This window comes from Bactrocera latifrons, unplaced genomic scaffold (assembly GCF_001853355.1).
Source record: "Bactrocera latifrons isolate USDA-ARS-PBARC rearing strain unplaced genomic scaffold, ASM185335v1 scaffold_64, whole genome shotgun sequence".
In the NCBI taxonomy this organism is placed as follows: Eukaryota; Metazoa; Arthropoda; class Insecta; order Diptera; family Tephritidae; genus Bactrocera; species Bactrocera latifrons.
Window position 1 is genome coordinate 1,216,831 of NW_017537312.1, and position 26,778 is coordinate 1,243,608.

At 35.2% G+C, this 26,778-nt stretch overlaps 1 protein-coding gene across 8 annotated transcripts in view; it reads right to left on the minus strand.

The window, feature by feature from the left end:
- Nucleotides 1-26,778, minus strand: part of LOC108975358 (TLD domain-containing protein 2) — a 186,220-nt gene that overhangs the window by 122,232 nt on the left and 37,210 nt on the right. For 7 of the 8 annotated variants that reach the window (XM_018943782.1, XM_018943772.1, XM_018943775.1 and 4 more), the window contains exons 3-4: nt 24,491-24,934; nt 23,147-23,634 (exon numbers count right to left, since the gene is read on the minus strand). In XM_018943782.1, the coding sequence (XP_018799327.1) occupies nt 23,147-23,634; nt 24,491-24,742 (740 nt within the window). In that variant the 5' untranslated portion in view covers nt 24,743-24,934. Of the gene's footprint in view, nt 1-6,257; nt 6,400-23,146; nt 23,635-24,490; nt 24,935-26,778 lie in introns of those variants that run through there. The other variant, XM_018943774.1, reaches the window with a different exon arrangement.

The following is a 26,778-nucleotide window of genomic DNA, read 5'->3' on the forward strand; positions in this document are numbered from 1 at the left end:
CACGAGCATAAAGAACATAAAACCCAACTTTGCTGACGTCACCTACGCCGATCATGTGCCAAGTACCGCTGGGAAGCTGCAGTACTTGTACACAGTGTTGTTTTAGGCATCTTGTCAGCGATAACGGCATACGGTGGCTGTGTTATCAGTAGCCTTGAGCGCTACAGCACCAATTCTTGAGATAACTTTTGCCGAAAGCACTTTTATAAACAGAAAAGTATTTTAATGAAATTCTAGAAGTCAACAGATTTGAATGGATGGATTGTTAAATAAACAGTTTAGGAAATTTTGATAATGTGAATATGTATGTTTGTACATATGTTTAGTATACTCTGGCTGACAATCTCAGACCAAGCGAAATATATTTTTATTTCAAAATTGTAATTTAAAAAAGAACAAAAATTCAGAAAAAAAAAAAATATTAATAAATTTTAGCGGATGTGAATATTGCGTTKTCAAATGAAAGTTGTGCCTTTCGAAAATTATTGTGACAGCTGTGAGCTTCAAATCAAAAACTTAAATATTTATAGAGAGCATTAACAAGATAATGTCTTCATTCACCGCTAGAGGCACGTACTCAACTCAACGTAAATAACACAGATTTACATAGACTTCGCACTTATTTGAGGAACAATGCACCGCACTTTATTGTTTGAATAATTGCAGGGCAACAGCAATCGCATGACAAGCTGCAAGATCACTTAATTTAGCTGTGAAATGCCCCGAGTTTTTCCGTTCATTATTTATCATTGTTTACTCAAGCCATTATTGATGCTGGTCACCCGGTACTCGTGTTTGTTGTAAATTAAGTGGTCAACGCTAATTTTTTAAATAAATAAATAAAGCTACGCTTTGTGGTAGTTAAAATTTCACATGATGCTTTCGAAATGATGTGGTGGCGTTGCCTCTATTGAGTCAATCGCGGTTTATTAAAAAAATATGCTCCTAATAAATTTCTGAATAATAAATTCAAGTAATAAATCAATTAATTTATGTGTTGTTCTTAAAAATTTGGTTGTTCGGAAATTGCGTAATAAATAGTTTGGCTATTGAACTTGTGGAACACAGCTTTACTTACTAAATTTCAACTTAAGAAACGCCCTTTTAACATTTTTTTGAAATAATAATTGAATTGCGAACAAATTTCTCGCAAAATTAGTAATACGAGTCCCACGAATATTGTCGACTTCGGATCTTTCGTGGCTGGACCTAAAAAACGTATGCTAAAATTCTCACACCAAGTAATATTATATTTACAAACATTTGTGTGGCCTTCAATGCGCATTTTAGAGATGTTTTCTAATTTCTATTTTCAAAAGCGCCTCATCTCGAAAAGCTCGTGAAAGTTTAAAGCTTGTGAAATTCAATATTTTCAGCATTCTTTGCTAAAAAGTAAACTGATATAGAGTATTTTGAGGTACATAATTCATGTGTATAAAAATATACTTCTCAAAAATGTTCACCAGTTATACTTATTTTGCTAGCAAAGTTCTTTGTAATGATTACTAGGTGTTCACACTATGTATTGTGTTCGCTTTTGCTCCAGGTTGTGTTGTAACAATAAACTCAGTCTGCTGACATTGATGCAATTTTTGACCGCTTGAAACGATTTAAGAATATAAATTCTCTTAATCACAAGTTCCCGAACTTGAAAATTGTACTGTGTTGACAGTTAGAGTTTTAAAATTTATGAACACTCAAGAATATCCGACATACACTCAATCTTATAAGCAAAACAATCGATTATAATCCGCGATTATCTCAATGGGTGATTGCGATTAGATTGTGGGATTAACCAAGTTGGTGGAATGCGAGGCTTTGAAAAGAAGAATATATTTTATATATATATGCATATGAGTATGCACAATTAGAGTTATTCACACTTTGTGAAATCAAGAAACATACTCAGCCATTGTTTATAATAGAATTCGGGAAAAATAACCAGAAACAGAATCATAACGAAATAAAGTGACTAAAAAAGGCGATAAAAATTTAAAAGAAACACTAACTGAATATACATACATATGTATAACTACTTATGCATGTCTGTATGCACATAGGAACACCAATGCCTCTCCTATAGCAATAAAAACACTGCATTAAGAAAAACAAAGTCTCGTCATCGGAGCATCACCAATCATAAATTAATTTTCATTGCGACAAGCTTTATGACGCCAAGAGCGCTTGAATCGCGAGCATTGTCTATTGCACTGAGCGCGCTGGAGCAAACATGAACTAATAACATCCCGAACGGGTGATTGACGGGCGCGCGCAGCGTAATCAAATAATGCTATAAAGAAATCTATGTAATACAGCTCATAATTCGCAAGCGCTTGGCACTACGTGCGCGACCACGCATCGCGAAATCAATCAACGCTGCGCGTCGGCTACAACTTCAGCAGGTGCGCCATCAGCGAAGCTGCAAGCGTTAATAATAGCGCCACCACATTTTGCTTTCTACTTCGCTTAGCGCGTCTATTAACGCCCAGCGAACGCTCGTCGCCGCCTACTTCGCCTGCGCGCACAGTCAACTCGAGTCACCCATGCGCGCTAAATGTTTGCACAAATTGACGACAGTAAGTGATGATATGATGGCACATCTGCGCAATGCCCCAATCAGTAGCACATCTAAAAATATACACATGCACTTAATTCAATCAATTGACGCGTGGTCACCCAATGTTGTGTTCGCGCGTAGCTGGTCTTTTTGCACAGTAGCGGCGCGGCGCCTGAGTGAAGCGGCTTGCGCTGTCAGTTTGGGTTGCACGTTTCGGCATATACTATGTATGTATGTGTTTAGAGTGCGCTTGTATTATATTGTGCGACTGTGCTTTTAACAGCAATTTGTGCAACTGTTCGTTGCTTTTGCAGGTGTTATTGCTCATCTGTCTGTTTGTTAACATCCGCTGGATGTGCTTTTAGTGGTGAGCGCGGTTAGTTCATATTTGCATTATTTATTAAGTTTCGTTGCTATTGATTCATTCACTTATTCAGTCAATCTGTCTTTTGAATTAATTAAAACTCTTATTTTTGCTCAATTAGAGGCCTTCTTTTTATACAAAATCTGATTTTCAGACAGATAAAGACAAAATGATCTTCCATAATTGAAAGGACTGACTTGACTTAAGAATAACTACGAACAAGACAGTTGTCCGCAGAGAAGATAATTAAATATTGGGCCCCTACGTAGGTAGAATGAATATCCCTGTAATTAAGTAAGAAGTAAACTAGGTCGCTTAGCAGACGTAATAACACCCTGTTCGCTATATAGATCATTTCAAGATAATAAAGATTTGATGCATTACGAATAATCTGATCCTAACCGCTGTCTAGGATCCAATCTCATCGATAGCTTAATCTTAAAATCAATTTTGAAGGTTCTATGCCAATTCCGCGATTCATTATACGTTCAGAAAGATCTAAAATGGTTGAAATAAGTGCTATTATCTGTTCCTCAACAGAGTCGCTACGAAGCTTCGGGCTGTAGGAGGTGAAGACTCCTAGTCTAAACGACTGTTCTGAGCTCTTTTTTAAACTACACCGATGAGGTTTAAAGTTCCCGACACATTTGCAGAGATACCCTTTCGGTACTCATATCTAAGTGTATATTCTTACATATATCTTTCATCAGGAATCAGCGGTATTATTCAACTTTTGAGTGCTAAAAATTGTATTAAATATCGTTTCGAAAACCCTGATTTAAAATAAGAGGCCATTCCTAGTTCTAAGATCACACACTAGCTACCTAAATTGTCAATGTTCCAAGAGTTCAGTATTACTCTCACTTTCTCTCTCTTTTGACTCGATTGCTTTGGCTTCATAACTATTTTCGTGTATGTATGTATGTATTATTAATTCTCTTAAAATACGAAATACAGCCCAGTAATCTCTCATTCTACCAAAAATCATTCTTCAACTACACTAAATATGGTAAACAAAGAAATTTAGATAAGAGCTAACTGAAGAGTGAACGCATGAACAAACACAAATCAAGGCGTCACTAAAAATGTGTCAAGGCAAAGGTTGTAGAGTTGCAGAGGAAGCGAAGTTCTCAAGCAGGATTGCCATTTTGCCAAAATTTTGTAAAGATAGAAGTGTTTAATTTCGTAATTTCTGACTAATTTTAAATTTTATTTTATCATACTTATATAGCGGTTATCGTTATATAGAGGTATCTGATATCTACTACAATTTATATTCTGGGTTATTGGACTTTCCAGCAGCACGGAAATTTAACCCGTTTCTTTTCATTTATAACATTTAATTCTTATTTACTGCAAGTACGTGTTATAGAAATATGATCAAGATGGCCTGGTCAGTTAATAAATAGAATGAGTTCTACAAATCTCATATTGTAAAGAAGCTTCTCCGAACACAATAAACTGCTTAACGCTGAGTAAACGTTTACGTTTTAGAAATTAAAAAAAGTATCGGTTCAAATACAAAAAGTTAAAATATTTTACCGCTTTTCGAAGTTACATACATTTATTATACAGTATGTGGTGTGAGTACAAATAAACTTACGTCACACCTTTCGTAATCCAATATTGACTGGCAGTGGTCGAGACCGAAAGAGAGCGAGAATGCCCACAATGTGCTTACCAAAAACAATAATAAGAAAAATAATTGAAAGTGTAATTTCGTGGAATACATTCCACACGTGGTAAACTGAGCTGGCGATAACCCAATGAACAAAAAGGTTGACGTTTAAATTCTTTCTGAGAATAGAAATAAAATTAAATTTAGATAACGGTCAGTGTTTTATACTATTGTCGGCAAAAAATCGAAAAACTTTTTAATTTAAATTTGGACTTAAGAAATGTGAAAGAACGAATGGTTCCAAAATCACTCAATTTTTTCCGACGACGAGGATGTTATGAAACGTATTATTACTGGCGATGAGTTTTGGATCTATGCGTTCTACCGAAAATAGACGATCAATCGGACTTGAGTTTTTCGCCAAATTTTCACACAATATCGTGCCGCAACCACCGTATTCACCTGATTTAGCTCCGCGTGACTTCTGAAACGCGAAACGCTAAGCGCATGCAAATAGAGCTTAACAACTATTTCGATGATTAAGGATTACTTTGAGGGGGGCGTCACAGATTTTGAAGAATAAATTAAGAATTTTAAAATTATGAACAAAGTCTTACTACTTTTCTCTCTTGGTAGTATGTACAGTATACTTGTATATTCAAATTTACTTTTTATATTTCAACAAATGAAAACAGTCAGCATTATTTGTATTGCTTTCACGCTTGTTTGCGAAAGGTAGTTAAAATGGTTGGCCGAATAGAAATTCTGCACACATTTTGTTTGCACAGCAAGGAGATAAGCGTATGTTTTCACTCTGTTGTTTTATCAGGCTCGGCAAACAAAGGAAGCTGACGGGCGTTGAAAATTATGAAGACAGTTGTTTTTGTTGTCTACTAATTTTCGCTATTTTTAGGCGGAACAAAACCAAATATAACGGTATGATAGCGTATAATGTTGCCCATTTGAAATGCAATTGAGTTTGCTTGTGGTAAGAGTACTAAAAGTTATTAAGGCACGAGGGTAGCACGGAATTTTTTTTAAACATTTTTTAATTTTAACTTCGGTCAACCTCTGTGAAGAGCTGTAGCGCAGAAGAACATAGAAAAACTGTTGGTTCGAACATTTTGAAAATATTAGAGGCTCTCAGTACCTCTTGTGGAACTCGTCTACACATTTTTATAATTAAATATCTGCTTTCTTTAAGAAAACAAACTTGAAGTAGAAGTCGCCAGAGAGTTGCTAGTCAACAAATTGCAGAGAAGAATAATTTCCAAGCCACGTTTTCATAAAATTTTGCTTATATTGAGCTTTTCTTATTGCTGAACCCACAGATTTGTAATGAGTGCTGGAAACTTGAAGTGAATCTGACTTGCTTGTTTTGATAAAAAGTGGCTAATTTGTAGGACATTGTGATGGGCTTGCTAAAAAATATAAATTTGTTTGTTACAATTCCGGTAACTTTTTTCACTTTCCGGGTTTCGCCACTTTTCCTGGCATAACTTTGCCATCTGCCTTCGGCATAGCAATTTATTTTAAATTTCATATTTCTAAAGCATTTCAGTACATTTGCTTATGAACATACAAATTCATGAATGTATGTATGTATCTTATCAATTGGTCCTGTTTGCTTTTGGCCTTCAACACATTCCTTGCACAACTTCACTGCCACACGTTCCGTTAGACGTTGAGACACAGCATCTATTTATTCATTTATTTACTTTTTGTAGCTTGTGCTCAAAGGCAAACACTTTGATAATAGCAAAATATAAATGTGAGATCTTTCGTAAACACTTTTCGTTTTATTATTAAATTTCTTTGCGGCACTTTTTAGCGATTTGACGTTATTTGCAGCACCTTGTATCCGTTTACTTTTCAACTGCGGGACAAACTAAATTACCGCGCTGCTCTTCAAAGCCGTCGAGGAGGCCGCCTGCAAGTACACCACACACACACACATACGCACATGCATGTAAGCATATAGCGTTTGTGGATACTTCAGCTGAGCTCCAGCGCTCAGTGGGTCGACGAGTTCTATCTTTGTTGTAGACAATCGTTGCGGTTCGTGTATTTCTGGTTTGCATGTTTTCCTCATTCAGCTTTATTAATGTCACTTTACTTCTCTGCCTTTACATACCTACATACGCTCATATGCATATGGATATATTTTATATTTATTTGTGGATCGTGTTTCTTTATTTACACAATAATTTTATCACTTGTGTGTAGTCCGTCTACATTTGTGAACATGTCTGCTTGTGTTTTTGTAGATAGTGAGGCAGTCAGCTAATTGTGTTCGTGATTTAAAGTGTTGCATGAGAACGCAAAGCGGAGCACTAATTTCCCTGCAGCGATCCATTTAACCGGCATATTTTCGTTCCTTCAGTGAGAAGAAAGCATACATATAAATGTATATACATATGCGTACGAGATACATACATATATATATCTAAAGCATGTGTAAGTATTTATTTATACTATTTTGTCCGCTGGGCAAATGGGTAGAAAATGTTTTGTGCCGGTATGGTCACACTGGTCGTGCAGTCAGCAGAATTAAATACATGCAATGGAATAATGTGAATACATATGTACGTATACAAATAAAAAATATGATTTGTATCGTAAGTAGTACTGGCCTGAGGCAGATATCCTGTTGAGATTTATTAGAATTATTTATAAAAAATTTAATTCCATCCACTGTGGCAACCAAATTTGGATTAAACGGCTCATAGTTTGTTAACTGGTTAGAACGCAATGGCTCTAGAACTGAAAATTTGGCAAGTGAGTACACTAAAAGAGTCCTGAGAAATAAATTATATCACCAGCCACTATTTATACCCTGAACTGGGTTATTAAACTTGCCGCGTAAATCTTTGTGACGAATTCGGTCGATTTAGCTATGTCAGTCCATATAAGCAAGTTAGTGTCTCAGATTTTGAGATATCGATCAGAAATTATATACATTTTCTCACCAAGATGCTGGAAATTTATCGGAAACACGGATATCAGTGGACCACGTCCAGCACGCAGTGAAGAAAATATAGCAGGCGTAGCTGAGAGTGTACAAGGAGAGTGTACAAGGAGTGTAGAGTATATTCGACGCAGTTCGCAGCAATTGGGACTGACGTATCTAACGGATATGGAGCATTTTGCGTCGAGATCTTAAATGGAAAGCCTAAAAAATAGAGATTGTACAAGGAGTGAAGCCATTCGACCTCCCCAAGCGACATCACTTTGCTCTATGGGTTGTTGAAAAATTACAGGAATATCCGACGTTTTCAAGCCAAAGTTTTTTCCGGCTCAATGAGTATGTAAGCAAGCAAAATTGCTGTCTTTAGGCCAAAGAACAACTTGAAGAGATTCAAGAGCTGCCATTTCATCCAGAAAGAACAGGGGTATGGTGTGGTTTGTGGGCCAGTAGAATCATCGGTCCATATTTCTTCAAAATGTGATGCCGGTGAGAACGTAACCGTCAATGGCGATCGTTATCGTGATCGCCATGCTGACCGACTATTTGCCTGAGAATGAAACTCGCAAAGATTTATTGAGAGAAACCCTCGGAGAGCAAATAATTTCACGTTTGGGCCACCAAAATCGTCTAATATCATACCGTTAGACTTTTCCTGTTTGGATATGTAAAGTCTAAAGTCAATGTGGCCAATTTCGATTCAGGCCTTGGAGCAAGACATCATGCGTGTTACTCGCCAGTTACCTGTCGAAATGCTCGAACGAGTAATAAAAAATTGGATCATCTGAGATGTAGCCGCGACCAAGATAGAGATAATCTTCCAAGAATGTTCTTTCGAGTGATAATAAATAAATTTGAAGTGTCTGTGATATTTCTTTAAAAAATATGGAACCTCTGCAGCACATGTGCTGGAAACTCACGCTTTATATCAAGTATACGTTTTTTTTCATTTAATCAAACAGAATGTCGTTTCTATTTCGAATCCAACGTAAATGGAAATTGAGAGGACTCCTCATTTCGAAAGGTCAATATGATAAAGTGATTACAATGTGAGGACTCGGTATGTCTTCACTTTTGAATTTTTGTAGTTTTCTTTAAAAAATGTTTTGTTAGCTTATTATTTTTCATTTCCTTCACTTTTCTCTTTTCATTCTCACCACCTGCGACGAGTTCTGGAAAATTTCCATCCACACGACGTCGTTGATAGTCAAAAGTACATAACCACGGACATCAAAGCGCACTTCCGGCCTCTAGGGGATGTTAAATCAAAATATACATGAAGCAAAAATCGGTTTGTATATATATTTTGTATACACGCGTTCACATACATACAAACACTTCAATTCCATCATTGCGAAAGCGCAACGCGCAAAATAAACAGAAAAAATGCAGAAAATATAATTTATACTTCATACGGACGACACTCAGGACGCCAATAAAAACGCGATTGCAAACAAAAAAGGAAGATTACATTTTTTATATAATAAATATTATTTAATTTAAATCTTTTTTCGCTGCACTCAAGGGGAAAATGCATTTATCGCAAGCCTCGCTTGTCCACTTCGTTTTTTGCTGAGAGCGAAGTGATAAAACTGTTTTGAATTTGAAGTGTGAGTGTATATGTGAATGTGTGAATATAATATATAGATATGTATGTATGTGTGTATGTACTTAGTTTCGCGCCGCGTGGCAATATTTGCATAAGAAATGCAATCAACTGTGTGCAGCTGCGTAGCGCCACAGAATCTCAGCTGGCAAAAAGTTTGCTACAATATGCACACATGCACATACATATGTATACAATATGGCGTACGTGTTGCCTTCAAGTCAATGCGATAATTGTATGCAAATAGTTTGTGTTAAATATAATGATAGTTCAATGTTGAAATGATTAAACGAAAACACCCAAAACAATATACATATATGTCGGATAAATATGAACATGTGTATTGATGTGTGTTTGCATGCGTGTGCTCATTATTGTCGAGTGATTTATGACCATTGACAAGGGGAAAAGTAAAAATTTAATACTTTTATTGGCAGGCCTTTAATGAAGCCATTAAAACTGTGACACATTAGCGCTTCAATTAAATGCTAAAGCGTATTAAGCAAACACTTTAGTTAAACGGCATAAATTATTATTGCCGCAAGTGTTTAATAAAAAGTGTCTGTCATCGAATAGCTGGAATTATAGGTACTTGAAGAAAGTTAAAGAATACACCTAATCGCGAATAATGTTTTTAAACAGGCCAAAGTGAACAGTTTGAGAGAGAAAGAGTGAGTTCGATAAAAATGTGCAACGTCAGCTTTGAAAATATTCCCACTGTCCCACTGTATCGATCTTTCCAACGAATAAAAACGAGGAGTATTAGAGTTAGAGTAGATTAGGATTCTTGATCGCCGATATTGTGGATTCATCTTTACCCAGCTCAACCAAAGTCACGGTATAGGTATGACTGTGCTGTAGTTGAAATGTTGTTGCGGTTTAATTGATTTGCTGATGGCGAAAAGACACTTCGTATGTTAAGGTCGAAAGTAGTGGAGTGCTTTTCCTTTGTATGACGACTTTATTTATAAAAGCGAACATTGGAGCCTGGAGAAATCTGATCAAATACAAAGAAGACTATGAAGAGTTCTCATGATATTATTATCCCCAGGGCAAGAGAACTAATCTGAAATCCAACAATAAACATAAAGGAAAGTCGTACAAATGAAATCAATCCACAGAAAATAGATCTGGACTTCAAGTTGATGAATTCTCTGTATGAGATTAAGCTTACACATTAGCTGATAACAAGTCGGTTAAATATTTTATATATTTTTTTGTACAAAGACGTTTATTGTTATTAAAAATTTACCGTTATGTTGATAAAGATCCCCACTACATATGAAATCACAGGGGAAGAAGTTAGACCCTGAAAATGTAGTATTTATTTGAAGTTTTTAAACCTCTAAGGGATTTAGTGTTATAAAATAGTGGAAGCCAACCGATTAATATTTGTTTATTATGACTGTTCACTAATTTTTGGAAAAGCTTTAAAGATTTCTGATCCCCCCTAGAGGACGCATTTGGTCACAATGTGAATAATATATTTAGTTTCTGCAAAAAAAAAAAAAAACAACAAAAAAAATATCTCTGTGAGCCTGTTGTCAAAAAGAACTGGTATTAACTGACCACTCAGATTTCCAGATTTCACTACCGTTATTCTGTTTGTGACCACTGTTCATTGATGAGCGCACACACAGTAAATAGTCATGTCGGATTCAGCCTGAAATAGTAATGTTGTATTTAGCCAAAAAAGAGTTAATTTTATATGACTAACGAAACATGTTACCTGAGTAAAGTTCATTCAAAGATTAGTCCAAATAAGTTATAATTTAACAAAATATGACTCAAATATAAAAGCATGTCTTTTAACATATTTAGTTTCCCCATACTGACATAAACGACGGCACACGGTAGATCTGTATATATGTATGTATTCTCATCTTTATAACACCACAAACAGGATTTAAAATTGTACATTTATTGCAATAAATCGTTAGAATTAGCTAATTTTGTAAGTGTCCAAACAAGAGCTCTGCTATAACCTAGAAATGATTGATGGTTTGGAAATGAAAATTATTGAAAGTTTTAAGCTCACAGCTGCAAAAAATCGAAAACCACATCATCCGAGTTAATAATTATGTAGCTATCACTATTAATAGGCACATATGTATTTACAGAAATACATTAGAGTGGGTTGGTTTTTTTTCTACATATAAAATCGTGTATGCGGGGAATGTTCGACGGATCATTCTGAACAACTTTCTAAGGAGACTATGGATAAAAGACCGGTTTCAAGCAAGCGATACAAATTTCATTAACCGGTTGTATAGGAGATATGTTATATAGTTGTATGATCAGACCGATTCCGACTTATTAAACTTCATGAGGATAGCTCAATTACTGACAAAAATGTTTTTTAATCCTTAAAAAACCTCGCTGTTAAAACCGCTGGCGCGAAACCGCTTTTAAATCCTTAGTCCCTTAGGCAAAGCTATTGCGAATGGTCCGTAGAACTGCAAATCGACCCGCTCTAATGTACATGCTACTGTATACATACATATGTACTTTTATGTACGTAAATAAGCGTTCGCCAAAGCTAATTTTAGCTTATGCCACAAACTATTATTTGCTCGCTGTTAATTTTATAAAATGATGCTAATTTTTGCGCCATTCTTTAAGCCATTAATTTTCCTCAGCTATTATTATTCGTAACTTTTACTTTGCCAAAATTTGTTGGCCTTTTTTTGAGATTGAGAATTGAAAGAGCGGAAGATAAGGCATTGTAAAAGGTGAGACTATATATAGCCTTAACATCTAGACACATGAATATATAGTACACGTGTCCATAACTACATACAATAACCTCCACTAATTTTAGAGCAAATAATATGAAAGCTAAAAAGCTGCTGTATGCCGTAGTCATTAATATCTATTCGTGTTTTTATATAATATACATGGACATAAGGGTGTAAATATGTATGTATGCATGGACATTCTGTATGATACCGTTTTGGGTGCCACATCGCTGACATACATAATAATGAAAACAATGTCATCTATATCACAGAGGCCAAAAAATGAGTTATGGCTCACTTCAGTTGTATGGGAATAACGGTAATAAAACGTCGAAATGTTTGATCGCAAGTAAATAAATAGTATATGGAATGGCTGATTGGCTTGCTGTAGGAGTATTTAGGGTGGAGATAAGCCGTCTGTTACATATAATAAAATTTATTGCGCTGAAAAAAAAAAAATATTGAAAAAACCTTTTTTTGTGAAGAAATATCCGGGCGACTTAATTGGTAGCATTTATGAAGAGAGCGTTTATAGTTCGGAAAAGTAGTTACCAAATTTTTTACTTTTTATATGTTTTGCTTTCAGCTTATAGTACAAATATTTTAATGTGTTTAACAAAAAAAAAAAAAATTAATCAATTCTTCCTTTCGATTGTTTAATCCGCTTGACTAGTTCGAACAAAAACAATTAAGCCCTCTTTTTTGAAAGTATTTTGCGTATTATTCATTAAATTTGAAATTTCTTAAACCTCTAAACAGTTTAGTTTCACTACTGGGTAACATTGCAGAGAAAATTATTAATCTATGAATCGATTTAGTGTTATTTTTTAAAGATTATCATTTACATAAAATTTGTGCATGATAATTTTCCAAAATACTTTAAGCTTACGTCAACATATTGAAAGAAAATTAAATTTTTTGAGCTGATCTTTAAACTTCTTGAACTTTAATGCTGTCAGGTGAAGTTCGGTCGCTAAGATTTGTACTCCTAAGCAGAATATTAATGCCATCTTCCAGTGAAAAGAAAGTGTTTAATATTGGCTTGAAGAAGCTCGATTAAATTAAGATAATTCTTATCAGCTGACACCAACAATATATGTACATATGTATGCATTAGATCATCAAAATATTTGACATCATAAAACAAGTAGGAAAGCCAAACAGCAAGAATTACTATGTTGGCAACAACAACAAGAGCAGCAATTTGAAATTCAGTAGAAATTGTTCAGGGTCTCTTTGTATGTTACTTGTAATAGAAATGTCGAAAATTTGAAGTTTAAAAATTGATTCATTCGATTTAATTTCGATAAATATCAATAAAAGTAATCGAAATCGGTTTTAAATTATTTGTTTTTTATTAGTTACTATTCTTGAAATTTAAAATCTAATAAAAAGTGTTGAGGATTTTTTTAAACTCATTCGAATTTCAATTATCGATATTTCAAAATCGATAACTCCAATTGAAGTTAGATAATTTTCGATAAATGTAATCGAAATCGATTTTGTGGTAGTTTCAAAATATTGTGTGGTATAGTTGAAATATGTATATTGTGCACGGCAAGTGCGAATATTCTAACTTCAGCTTCGAAAAATATTGTAAAGCACTTCGAATTTCCGACTTTACTTGAAAACAATTTGTATATCTATTTGTTTTCGAAAATCGGTAATCATTTTCTAAATTAATAAATAATATTCGAAAATCACTTACAATATTTTAAAATTGTGTTCACTTCTAAATGTACTTATGTATGTCGTTTAGCGCTCATTTTAGAAACACTTCAGCTTAGGGTTGCCAATCCAGGATAGTGAATTATAACGTTACATTACTAACCAGCGGTTTCCAAATAATTATAAATTGAAAAATTAAGTATGTATATATTGTTGCTGTTTACAGATACGTAGAACTGCTTCAACACGTACACTATGCAGCAATATTATTCACACCCCTGAATACCTGTAGAAAGTGCAGCTTCAGAAATAAATTTGTAATAACAACATTGAGCAGAGTGAAAAGAGAGTTAAAGTAAAGGTTTGAATAATATTGTTGGATAGTGTCTGTACACTAGCAGCAGCAGCAGCAGCAGCAGCAGTTGGGCACTACACGGCGTATACGTTGTCTGCGCCGAATGGTATATAGTACATAGCCACACTATCATACATGCATGCGCACATATGCATGTACATATGTAAGTGTATCAGTACTTGATGTTTTCAAATTTAAAGTACAAAAATGTGTCGTCTGGCCAATAAAACTGAAGTGTTTATTGTTTATCGATGGCTATAAATTGTGGCGGCATATACAAAAATACATTTGTAACATCATATTTCTTTTTGTGTACGAATTTCAGCAAGAGTCCGTACTATTTACACTCATAACGCGTAAGTATGTCAGACTACTTGGCTATTTGTTGCCACTTATTTACACTTTTTAACTTTTTCGATTATTTTCCCTCGCTTTTATGATTACAGTTGCTTTCAGCATTTGCCATAAAAAATGTTGATTTTGTAGAAACAGGCAGGTAAATATATAAAATATAAACAACATAAAAGTAAAAAAAAAAAATTTTGAAAAGTATACGACCGCAAGCAAAAAATGGTAGTAAATAAAAAAAAAATGTTTAAAGAAAAACCGCAAAGCAGTAGCAGAGTCTTGAAATGCGATAATATTAGCGCAAAGTTACTTGTTTTTTTTTTTTTTTTTTTTTTTTGTTTTTGTGTGTTTTGCCTTTTTTGCTCGCGTTTTTACTTTTTTACGATATTTGCTGTGCAAATGACGCGAACGCGCAGAATTTGCTGTTTGCATTTTGTGATGTGTTTATTAGTTACACATTAGCGCAGCTGTTTTATGTACATATTTTGTTGGTATATAAATCACAACAACAATTTACAACGTTTGTATATTGTTTTTTTTTTCAAACAAAAATTGTTGGTTTGATATAAATATATGGACTGGCTGTAGAGGAAGCACCCAACTGCTCTGAAGGAAAGTGTTTGCAAGCTACTTGAGGTCTGACTATTTATACTTTCACTTTTCATTTGTTTAAGTTAAGCTTGTTTTAGTCGTGTTATTTTCAAGAAACTTAGTTCTGTGCAAAATTTCAAATAATAATTAGTTGTCGAGGTTTTACAGCGCTAGCAGAGGGCTAACTCTTCATTTTGTATTAAGTGTGTTTCTATACTCCAGTTTAAATCGCCAAAACCAGTTATAGACTAGTTATATTTAAGGAAGTATCTTCCGAAGGTTCCCAAACACGGGTTCGTTCAATTTGGCATCAATTTTTCGAAGTTGAACTATGAACCTTGATTTGATTAACTTAATCACTCAAAATATTGGGATTCAAAAAGGGTAAGAATGGCTTCTTGAAGCGAATTTTTCAAAATTTTACAAAACATTACATTTTATTGAAGAAGGTTAATCACGATTAGATTTTTCCTAACAGATTGCTGTACATACAACATATAAAAAGTTGACGAACACATGCAGATGTAAAAATATATGTAAGTAAAAATGTATGAAAAGTTTAATACTGAAACCTCCTCAGAAGAATCCAGCTGCTAAAGGCTATTGAACAACTTCTCAGAAAATTTTAAACTGGAATTAGCTGCGAGTCATGTAGCCACTCAGTTTTGCTGAAAATGAATCGAGACATGTTTGGTCAAAGCGGTTGTTAGACAACTGAAATTACACAAGAAATCGGTGATTTTGCTTGGTGTAAATGCGTGCGAGAGCGAATTCCTAGTAAACATTTCTGAAAAAATACGAATACGCGCTTGGGATCTCGGAAAATATGAAGTTGTGTGTATGTACTTGTTTGACTGAATATGATTACTTGCATGCTGTTGACGTGACATTACATAACTGTTATCTAAACAATGTCAATAACCTCAAATATGGACGCTTGGCAACAGCTCTCAATGTTTTATGTCACAATTGGTTGTATTATATTACTACTTTTGTCGATAGACTCACTTCTAGAAGTGGTACTTATAGTGAAACAATTGCAAAATTATATTATATTACATATTATATTTCGTTTATTGTTACTTAATTGCAGACCTTACTCATTGCTAACGACAACAAAAGCTGAAATTGTAAAGAAAAATATGAATAAGTATTGAACTTCAATACTTTTCCAGTGCCGAATTTCGCTTATCAATGATTATATGACCCACTTCTTTATCAATAACACACTTTACCGGGCAGCTTTTAGACCCAACTAGATATATTTATATAAATCTCGTTAAAATGGTTTGTCATAACTGTGGTAGAACTTTTCAGAATAAATCGACGCTGAAATCGATAGTTGTCAAAACTCATTTATAACGGTACCATATTTTTCTCACTCATTAATCAACAATAATTAATTTTCACGAAAAAAAAATTTCGATAACAAAAATATTGTCGATACTAGAATAAATACTATCGATAACTTTAGATAAAATTTTAATGAAAATTAGATGAGATATAAATTGATTTGTGATAAAACTTCTCAGAAAAAATCGATATATTGCTACCTAAACGGTTTGTATAAACATTTATCGATAACAGTAGAATATTAAAAAAAAATCCGATAATACAAATTCTGCGACATAATTCCTTTTTTTCATAGCAATTAGTATTTCGATAACCAAATAAATTATTTATCGCTATAAAAATTAAGGTTTAAATTAAATGAATATATTGCTCCATAAATCGATATTTATAAAAATTAGTAATAAAAAAATAACATTTTTCTAAAAAAAAAAAACAACAATACAAATTCTTCGACATAATTCTCTTGTGTCATATATAAGTGTGCTTCCATAAAAAAAATAAAATATTTATCGATGATTTGAAATTTCGATAAATTTATAATGAAATTTAGAAGCGATATGACTTTGCTTTTAACCATTCGTGATACGTATTTTCAATCGACATGTTGTCACTGAAATCGATAGTTATAAATATGTATCAATAACTATAACACATTTTCCCACAAAAATGTTGAGAATACTAAGTTTCCAGCAAAATGTTTATCTATCTTAGAAATAAATATTTTGATGATCAAATTACACTTCAAATTAAGATAATCGGTCATTTTAGATTCCGCTAAATTTTATCCAAAATACAGAGGATTTCATTTATTTTTTTGGTTGGCTCAAAATTAACAAGTGATAAGCCTGCCACCTATTTGAAATATATTTGTAAATATGTAAAAAATGGAGAGCAGACATGATTGTTGCAAAACTGCGATTTATATACTCCAATTTCTGTCCCCTGAAAGTCAATGATTACTGTAATTTTAATGAGGTGTACACGGTTCACTTAAAAATATTGTTGTTGCTCACTTCTGATGATACATACAAAATTGGCAAAGAGATGTACTCTCGCCCACTGTTAATTACAACAACTACTCTAGCAATTAATAAAAACGACAACAGCTGCTCATAATTCTCTAGAATTGCTGATAGCCAACTCAAATATTTATTGTTTGTCGCCAAACAACGCCATATGCTGCGTACACGGTTGCATTCGAGGCACACGTGCAGTCGTACTCGCGTTCGCAACTCAATTTGATCGTTGGTGCGTTCATTAATTGATGCAGGCGGCGTTCAATGCTCGTAAGTACTTGTTGTTTACAATTACTCGTATGCTCTTGAGTTGCTGTTGCCATCGCCAACAATATATTGCTGCTGCCGATGCTTCTGCTGCATTCATTATCATATAAGGCATTTCGCTCGGTTTATGGTAGGCGAGTTCGCAGTGCAAATATTTTCATAAATAGTAACGGTAAGTGCCCACCTCGCGTGGAAAGCTGCATCTTTTTATTGTGGTTCACGTGGGAGTTCGTTGCTATTTACAAGATTTACAATTACGTGCCATTACTTTTACGTATCTACAATTGAAGAGTATTGAAATTGAAGAAAATTTATTCATACATGCATTTGTGTATGGAATTTTACCGGGACATCGTGGAATTGAAATAAATGATCGCTTACAGATTAATTATCCGATGTTGATTGCAATATAAATTGATTGCTATTCATCGAAGTTGTGTGCAGAAAATATTTGAAGACTGTTTTGCATATTTTAGGAATGTGATTATACAACAATAATAATAATTTTTTCAATATAATATAAGTATACATGCTTTTTAGGAATGGACGCCAATAAAATAAAGGAATTGGTGCTCGAGAATCGACCATTAAAAGTCCGAGATCTCACTGCTGTTACTGTTGGAATATCGAAAGGATCAATGAAAATCATTTAGTAAGATCATTTAGGCGTAAGACAAGTAAAAGAATGATAGGTTCCAAAATCAATTAACTTTTTCGAAAAACAGCATAACAATACTTTTCGATTACCAGGATGTCATGAAATGTAGTATTACAGGCAATGAGGCTTGGATCTTTGCTCTCGACCGGAAATAGGCGATTAATCGGTCGAATATCAAGGCAAAGGTGAGCCAAAGCTGAAAGTCAAGCCAGGCTAAAAATCAAGGTTATGTTGAAACTTATCTTCGATTGTCGATGTTGGTGTACTCCTAATTTCTTTCGACCGGTCAACTGTCAATAAGGTTGGTTGACAATTTGGCTAAAAACTCACGACTAATCAATGCAATATTCGACCGTGCGTTATCGTGGTGCAAAGTCCAAAAGTTGTTGGCCCATGTTTGGCCTCTTTTTATACTCTCGCAACAAAGTTGCTAAAGGGAGTATTATAGTTTTGTTCACATAACGGTTGTTTGTAAGTCCTAAAACTAAAAGAGTCAGATATAGGGTTATACATATATACCAAAGTGATCAGGGTGACGAGTAGAGTTGAAATCCGGATGTCTGTCTGTCCGTCCGTCCGTGCAAGCTGTAACTTATTACAGGGCATATTTGGACGTAATTTTTTTGGAAAAGTGGGCGTGGCCCCGCCCCCTACTAACTTTTCTCTCGAAAACTAGTATAGCTATGTCAACCAAACTGTATACAATCGTTTCTTTTAGGCATTTCCATATACAGTTCAAAAAAGGAAGAAATCGGATATTAACCACGCCCACCTCCCATACAAAGGTTATGTTGAAAATCACTAAAAGTGCGTTAACCGAGTAACGAAAAAAGTCAGAAACACTAAATTTTACGGAAGAAATGTCAGAAGGAAGCTGCATTCAGGCTTTTTTTAAATTGAAAATGGGCGTGGTGTCGCCCACTTATGGACCAAAAACCATATCTCAGGAAGTACTTAACCGATTTCAATGAAATTCGTTATATAATAGTTTCTTAAACCCTGATGACATGTACGAAATATGGGTGAAATCGGTTCACAACCACGCCTGAAATCTCGATTATTACTTTATCATGCGAGAGTATAAAATGTTCGGTGACACCCGAACTTAGCCCTTCCTTACTTGTTTAATTTCATTTTAATGTCAATTTTGACAAGCAGTTTGTGTGATAAACTCGGTAGCAACTTCCTGACCGTGTAACTGTAGAGGAAGAGGTGCGGAACTCAAATCAGATCAAATTGATTTCGGGTGTTGTGGATATATGTAAGTGCTTTGAAAGACGCTCGTTCCTTAAACTGAAATTGTCATTGTAATTTACCATTTTAACCGGTATTTGTTTCTGCTTGCTCGTTTAGAATCATTGTTGTTGTTCTTTCTCTTATTATTATTATTACTATTATTATTATTATTATTATTATTAGTACTCCACAAATTTAATATAATTCATCATTTCATTTTATTGGCGCTTAATAAATGGCGCTTGATTGGAAGCCTTGAATAAATTGTGTTATTGTAATTAAGTTAATTTTATGCGAATTCCATCAACTTTGTATGTAAGTTGTGTCACGATTATTGTGGAACAAATTAATTGATATTAATTTATTTTGCAAATTAGTATTAATTTATGTATTTTGCTACAAATTACTTAATTATGAAATGAATTTTATGCGCCAAATAACATATGAACCTAGAAGAAGAATTTTCATGCATATTCAATATTTATATCGTGGATCTTAAAAGATTGCGCAAAAATTGTTTTACGTTTGACAGCTAGCAAATACCGTTACACTTGAGTGATTAACACATTGTGTGGCGAGCAATTGTGGCTAACTGTAATCGTTGCATCAGGTCAATAATCATGATAGATCTGTGCATATTGTAAACCTACATACTTACATACATTAGATGATTAAATGAGTGAAAAACAAAATTAATATATGTACATACATATATACTTAAATATATATTTAAATGCGCACAAGAGCCGGTTTGCACTCAGTTCTGATTACATCTTACAACAATTGCACTTGTTAATTGGAAAATGCCTTCAAGAGATAAAGGAAACTATATAACTGTACATACCTTCAGATTTAAATAAATATAGAAAAATATTCATATATGGATAGTTTCACTTGAGTAATTAGTTGAATTGATCGTTTGACAGGCGTTACCTTTATCATATCAATTTCCATAAAAATAATAACAACCAATTGGAAGCGAGTCAGTAGTAGTCCGAAGTCCTCTTGGGATATAGTGCTGGACCTACATATGTTGCTTCAGTGAGCTTAGCAGGCAGTCGATAATAACCAGAACTTGACCTAACCTTTCTGACCCAAAATAAACCAACTATTTGCACTCAGTGGGACTGTTCAATGGTACACGCGCGGTCTGACTAACTTTTTTGTCGGACGCTCTTTGTTAAAGCCGTTAGAGGAAGGCGAGGTGAATCATTTTATCATTTTCTCCTCTATGGTCAGTCTTTTGCCAGACTGAGATTGAAATATCTCGATAGACACAACTTCGAGAATTTAGCGAAGGTGATCTCAAAAGTCGTTTGAGGATCACAAGGGACAACTTTTTGTCCGAGTGATGTCTATCATTTTTGGATCAACCCTACGAACCTAATCCAAACCTAACAACAACAATATTATTTAGAAGATGCTTACTTTTGATTTTATAGAAAGAGAGAACATCAAAAGCTTTCAGCCATCTTTTTACGTCTGATGGATGAATATAGATAGAGGGATTAGAATTGAATTGCCGCCACGCCAAAGGGCAGCCATTTGAGTTTATAAAGGCAAAGTGTTTAAAGTTTAAAGGCTTTAGCATCTTAAGTATATTTATATATTATATTATATAATATCGCAAATGAAGAATTATGCAATGAATAGAGTAAATCGAAGAAGTGTATCGGAAAAAAGTGACTTTTTATTAAAATTCCTACATACATAGTCCAATAAACGAGGGAATCTTTAATTTGCCTCAAATGATAAAAATGAAGACTACGACGACTGTGTCTCAACTATTAAAGGAAATAAGTCAAAAATCAAGCAAATTTATCTACAAATGTGGAATTTATAGTTTCTAAGGAATATCTGTAAGGAACCGCCAACGGTTTTGATTCTCTTACCTAGAGAGCGTCTTTAATATGGTGCACTGACTTAACACATAATATAGACAAAGATTGATTTATATCGGAAATGGATAGAAGAAAACTTAGTTCTTAGCATAGCGATATCTTCTCTTCGAATTATGTATTAATGGAAGTTGGAACCTAACGCGCCCTTTAACCTACTTCTTTAATGATTCGAAGCTGAAGCCTCAACGACCGAAGTTATAGTAACGCTGAAAAAGTTCCCTCAACTACCTTGGAGAATACAAACAATTTGACAGACCTTGCTCGGTTAAAGTAATATCAGACCTGTTACGACCAATGTGAAAACAGAGGCATGTTGAGTAATTGCGAGGCTATAGTATAAGCTCGTGAGACGATCACACTTAGACGTATTTCTGAAGATGATTTTGGTTGTTGATGAGTATAAAACGAAATGTTATTATTAAAGAATTTATGCAGTACATTCTAAATATCTGTTCTGTTAGTAATTATTGGTGTGTGCTTTGCCAACAGAAAAATATCTCTTAAGTTAACATTTTCTGTGGTTATCGTTAATCAAACATTCGGGGAGTTCATAATGTTGACCTTTTGGGGATTAATGTGTAGTTTTACGACTTAATTAAAAGTTTGTCGCACCGAAATCTTGACATTTGAGTGATAAATCTTGTCAAACGTAAACGATCCCACTCAAACATAAAAAGTTTAAAATCTTTAAAAAATAAGAAAATATTCATAACGATCTCTACAGAGTAGAGTAATTTACGAACGCCATTTACGGTTTTCCTTTGTGATCGTACAATTCGTATTTTTAGCATTTCCGGACACACAAAAAGCAGCCGTGACACCCAAACGAGCGGCCCTCATTTGCGTGATGAGGAGAAATGTCATAAGTGAAACTAAAAGAAAGATGATATTCAATTATGCAACCACAACCGACATACCCATATAAAGAGGTGTGGCACACCCTCAAGTGCACATGCATTTCATGTCATAACACGACTTAATATACCAAAAAAGTTGCATCAAAATTTAAAAAGCGGGAACCGAAGTCGCTAAAGTGCAAAAATACTGGTTCTTTCGCATTTCTTCTTAAACTTCTCGGAAAAAACTGCGTTCGCAAGCCAACGACATGCTGGTTATTCCCACGTACAAAATATATGCCCACTTAGGAAGCTACTTACATTTTTTAACACATTCAATTAAACACGTGCATATTTTTTTTTTTTTTGCACCCGGCAGCATCACTTTGCACAAGTTAATATTTGTTAGTCATTCATGTGTGTGGTTGCGCCTTCAAGCCAATGAAGAGCTGTATTTAAATATAGCTGAACCCGGTTAGAGTCCCTTAAGAGGGCACAAAACAGGCACAAAAATAAGAACAACCATAAGAATAATTAGAGTAAAAGCTTACAATATGGCATTCCAGTACACTTCGTTCGGTAATTCCACCAGCGCATGCCGTTATTAGCATTGCAACAACAGATTTCTTGGTTATTTTCTATAAAATTAAGAACACGTTGCGCTACAAACTCGTTTTTAAGATGTTGTGTTACGGATTATATCAGAATTGTTTTGCTATTAATATAGGAATTTAATGGTACCGAGTTGAATTTAGTGTACTTTTTTGCATCCCTTTATGAACTCTCAAAATCTGCGATTTCAAATAATTTTCTTTTATACATACATATTGGTTCTTATTCTCAAAAGTTAAATACCATAGTCCGAACTTAAAACCCGGGTTTACAGCGCAACGTGAACACCAAATCTGATTAAAGGATCTACAAAGTTAAGAGGGCGGTATATTCGCAGTTATTAGCAGTTTTAAATTCACATAACACGGTTATCTGGTTAACGGTTTTAGTTTAGTGCCCCATTCTGTTACTCATAAAGGATTAGAATCTATAAAAGGATTCATTATCTCCCGCTCACCTGGTCTTCAAATTGTCTGGCACGAAAATATTCCACCACGAATGACGTTTCTGACGCGGAAAATATGCCGAATGATGCGGATCGATATCACCGCCAGATAGATCACCCGACGATGCGCCGATGGCGCTGCCGCCCATACTGCCATTGGTCAAATCGCTTTGTGAGCCGCTTGGCAGGCTGTTGTCTATGCTCAATTGACTGATGTCGTTATTCTTGCGACGATGGCGCTCTAATTTGGCTTGAAGTGAACTGCGTCGTCGACGATTACGCTCTTTGTCTACGGGCGAATCGTAAATATTATTTATACCCTTCACAATGGGTCTTAGGCTAGAGCCATCATCGAAATAGGTTACTTTGCCCGGTTCATTGGGCGATGAGGCACGCACATGATCCGCTGAGCTGAAGGAAATTTCCGGACTAGCGGGTGTGTTTGAGCCATCGCTTTTTTCGTGTTTCACAGCTGATTCATATGAATCTTTGGTTGTATTCTGCAAACGGAAAAGAGAATAATATCAATTGAAAGCATAAAAGATGGTTTGATATTTCATAGGAATATTTCATTGTCAATGTAAGGAGACAGTGCTTGCAAACTAAGGGTTTCCTCTGGATTTATGGGTTACTTTTTAGAGAGTACATACTAGTTATTAATACATATTTGGCTATGAAATCCTCAAACATAATACATAGAATAATTTTTAGGATGGCTTTGGCACCCTATGATCAGTTTTTTGAAATATGAGCGCCAAGAGTTTATGAGAAATAATGATCTAATCAAGTTATATCCACAAAAAGGAGCTCTAATAATATCTGAACGAAGAATCCTGAGATTTTTTTATAATAGCCCCGGTACTTTTGGAATGTGATATCCACGTTAGATAAATATGCGTGTATAGAGGGAACCATTCGGCGATATGAGAGATTTTCTTCAAAAACATCTACATATGTATATGCCCGTTCTAGTTAATAGTATAGCAGTTAATTACAATCTATTTAATTGGAAAAGTAGGCTATCGTCGAAGTCATCTAACAGTAGGCTATGGAGTTTTGACGATATATGTATGTAGGACCATAGGGAAAGATCTGTTAGACGAGTCATTTTCAAGGCACTTGCTATTATGCAAACGACATATGGTTTTGCGATACCGGAATTGATCCTTAGTATTGGACAAGAACTGTTTTTTCGGTTCTAACCTGGATCGGTAAGTTTTAATGCAGGCAAAACAAATATTTCAAGTAAAGGTCAAAGGTAATGCTATCAGCTAAAACTTGGGACACACTTCCGATGACCGAATTCTTAACATTTTTCCACACCAACCTTCAAATATATAATAAATGTGAACTCACCTTATTACTGTCGCGTCGTAAAAAAACTGCAATCGAGCTGCGTCGCTTCTGACTCTTATCGCCTTTGCTTGAGAACAAACCCAAGGCCAATGAGCTGCGACGTGGCGGCTTTGGTGGCGGCAACGGTGTGGTAATATTCAGCGAATTCTCTACCTCATCACTCACATGCTCATCGATGTCGACCAATGACGGTATGGAGGCGCTGGCCCAATCTTTGCGCAGCCGATAACGTCCGCTATCGATAATACTCATTTTGTATCAAAAAGGAGCGGGCGCGCGCGTGGAACTGTCTGCGGTCAAAGTCAGTGGAGTCAAGGTTAGTGAGTTTAACTTTCGTTTAGCAATTAATCAAAGTCGACTTCGAGTCTATTTTCGGGTTTCTTTGTTATGGAATTTCAAATAACGTCCTTTTCGTTGTTTGGTAAAAAAATTTTGGTAAAAAATCTGTGAAAATAAAAAAAGTCAAATTTGTTAATCATAAATTACATGATGTGAAATATTTCCCAAAGAAATTCGTTTTACTAGCTGTTATAACTGGATATTGAGTAATAGTTGCATTTGTAGATTTGTGGGATTGCAGTGGGAACTGAGAACGAAAAATCGTGCATAAAAATTGCCTGGCATTTATTGCCGATTTAACGCCTCGCTGGCATTGCCTGCTTAACGCTCAAATTATGGCTAATTGTGTTAACAATAAATTATCTGTTTTCGCAATGTGATTGTCTTAATAACCCGACAATTTACGGGCCGCACGCCCTTTTCCGATTCCAGCCACTTGGCGCCGTGCAAGCGGGTGGCGCGGGTGGCGCGGCTGTCGACGGCCGGTGATCATTCATTCATATTTATAGCGCTTTGTTTTACTTTGTGAATCTCGTGTAAATCACTGGCATTACATACGTTTAGCGTGTTCGGCGCATATCGACGGATAATCGAAGCTGTCAGTCCAACAGCTGCGAGCCAAACCCGCCGGACTGCCACCAAAGCGACAGTTAAGTAAATAAATAGGCAGCAGACGGGCAGCTGGGCGGCTGGAGGCTGACGGGCGGATGCACTTACTCACTCGTATACTACAACTCGGTCTCTATAGTGTGTATGTATGTGTGTATTCATTGCTGATTGACACTTATCGCTAGCGTACCCGCTCGTACCGATAGAAAAACTCATTTGTAACACATTTTTATCTGCCGCCATGCGGTTTCAATGAAAATGAAAGTTTTACCCCGTACAGCGCACGTCGTATGCGTCTAATACCTCTAACGCGACGCTGCGATCATTGATCTTTGGCCCGGTTTCCCACACGTCGTCGTTCGTACCGCACTAGCTGGACGTGACTCATTAAGCGCATGCTCTATGTTGTGGGGGGGGGAGTGGGTAATTTTTTCCAAAGCTCGTACTTATGACTTTGTGGTTTCCACTTAGTTCGAATTCGAGTTCGAATAGTTCGCTTAGCCGTAAATATAGTATTCGTTTTAACTGAAGTCGCGTAATTATCCGACATTGCCCAGGCGCTAGATGACTTGGAAAACTCATGTGTAAACACTGCTTTGTTGTTGTGTCAATAGAAATTGGCTTTTAATTGGCAATGTGTATGCAATTGCCTATATACTTTGGTATCAACGCAAATGTTGTTTACCTGCCGCCACTGTCGAGTTAGTAATTAGCGCCTTTTAGTGTCACGTTAATTAAACACAATGCGAAATTGGCGTGTGGTAGTATAAAACGCTGTGTTCGGATTGGTAATTGCAACGAATTTGAGGTGTTCATTACGACACGAGCGCAAATTGCAGCTGCGGCAATGACATTTGTGCTTTGAGGGGCGGGCGAAGGGGCGGACGGTTGAATGAACTCGAGTTAATGAGAAGGTGATGATATTGTTTAACTACTTTTTTCACATTTTTGCGGCATTAATATTTGATAACACACAAAATTAGATAATATATATATCCTAACGAAGTGCTAAGTGTGGCCAGACTTCAAGAATTATACAACTTTCTAACTTTCATTAAAATTTGACAAATTTCTGTAACGCATTTGGTTATTGTTTTCAGATTATTGTGTTAAAGATTTGAGTAATTCTTTTTTCGTTTTCGTAACATCCTATGTATATTATAAAAATCGATTGTTTCTTAAAGAAACTGGTCTACATCTGGTACTGCGCATTTACTGCCAGGTAACCTATCCCAAATAAATTACAACTCTGTATGACCGCTAAGAGTTGTCACCTTCTCTAGATGATATCCGAAACTTGTCATTAAAGTTGTTGCCAAAAACCTCTCTCTCAAAAGATT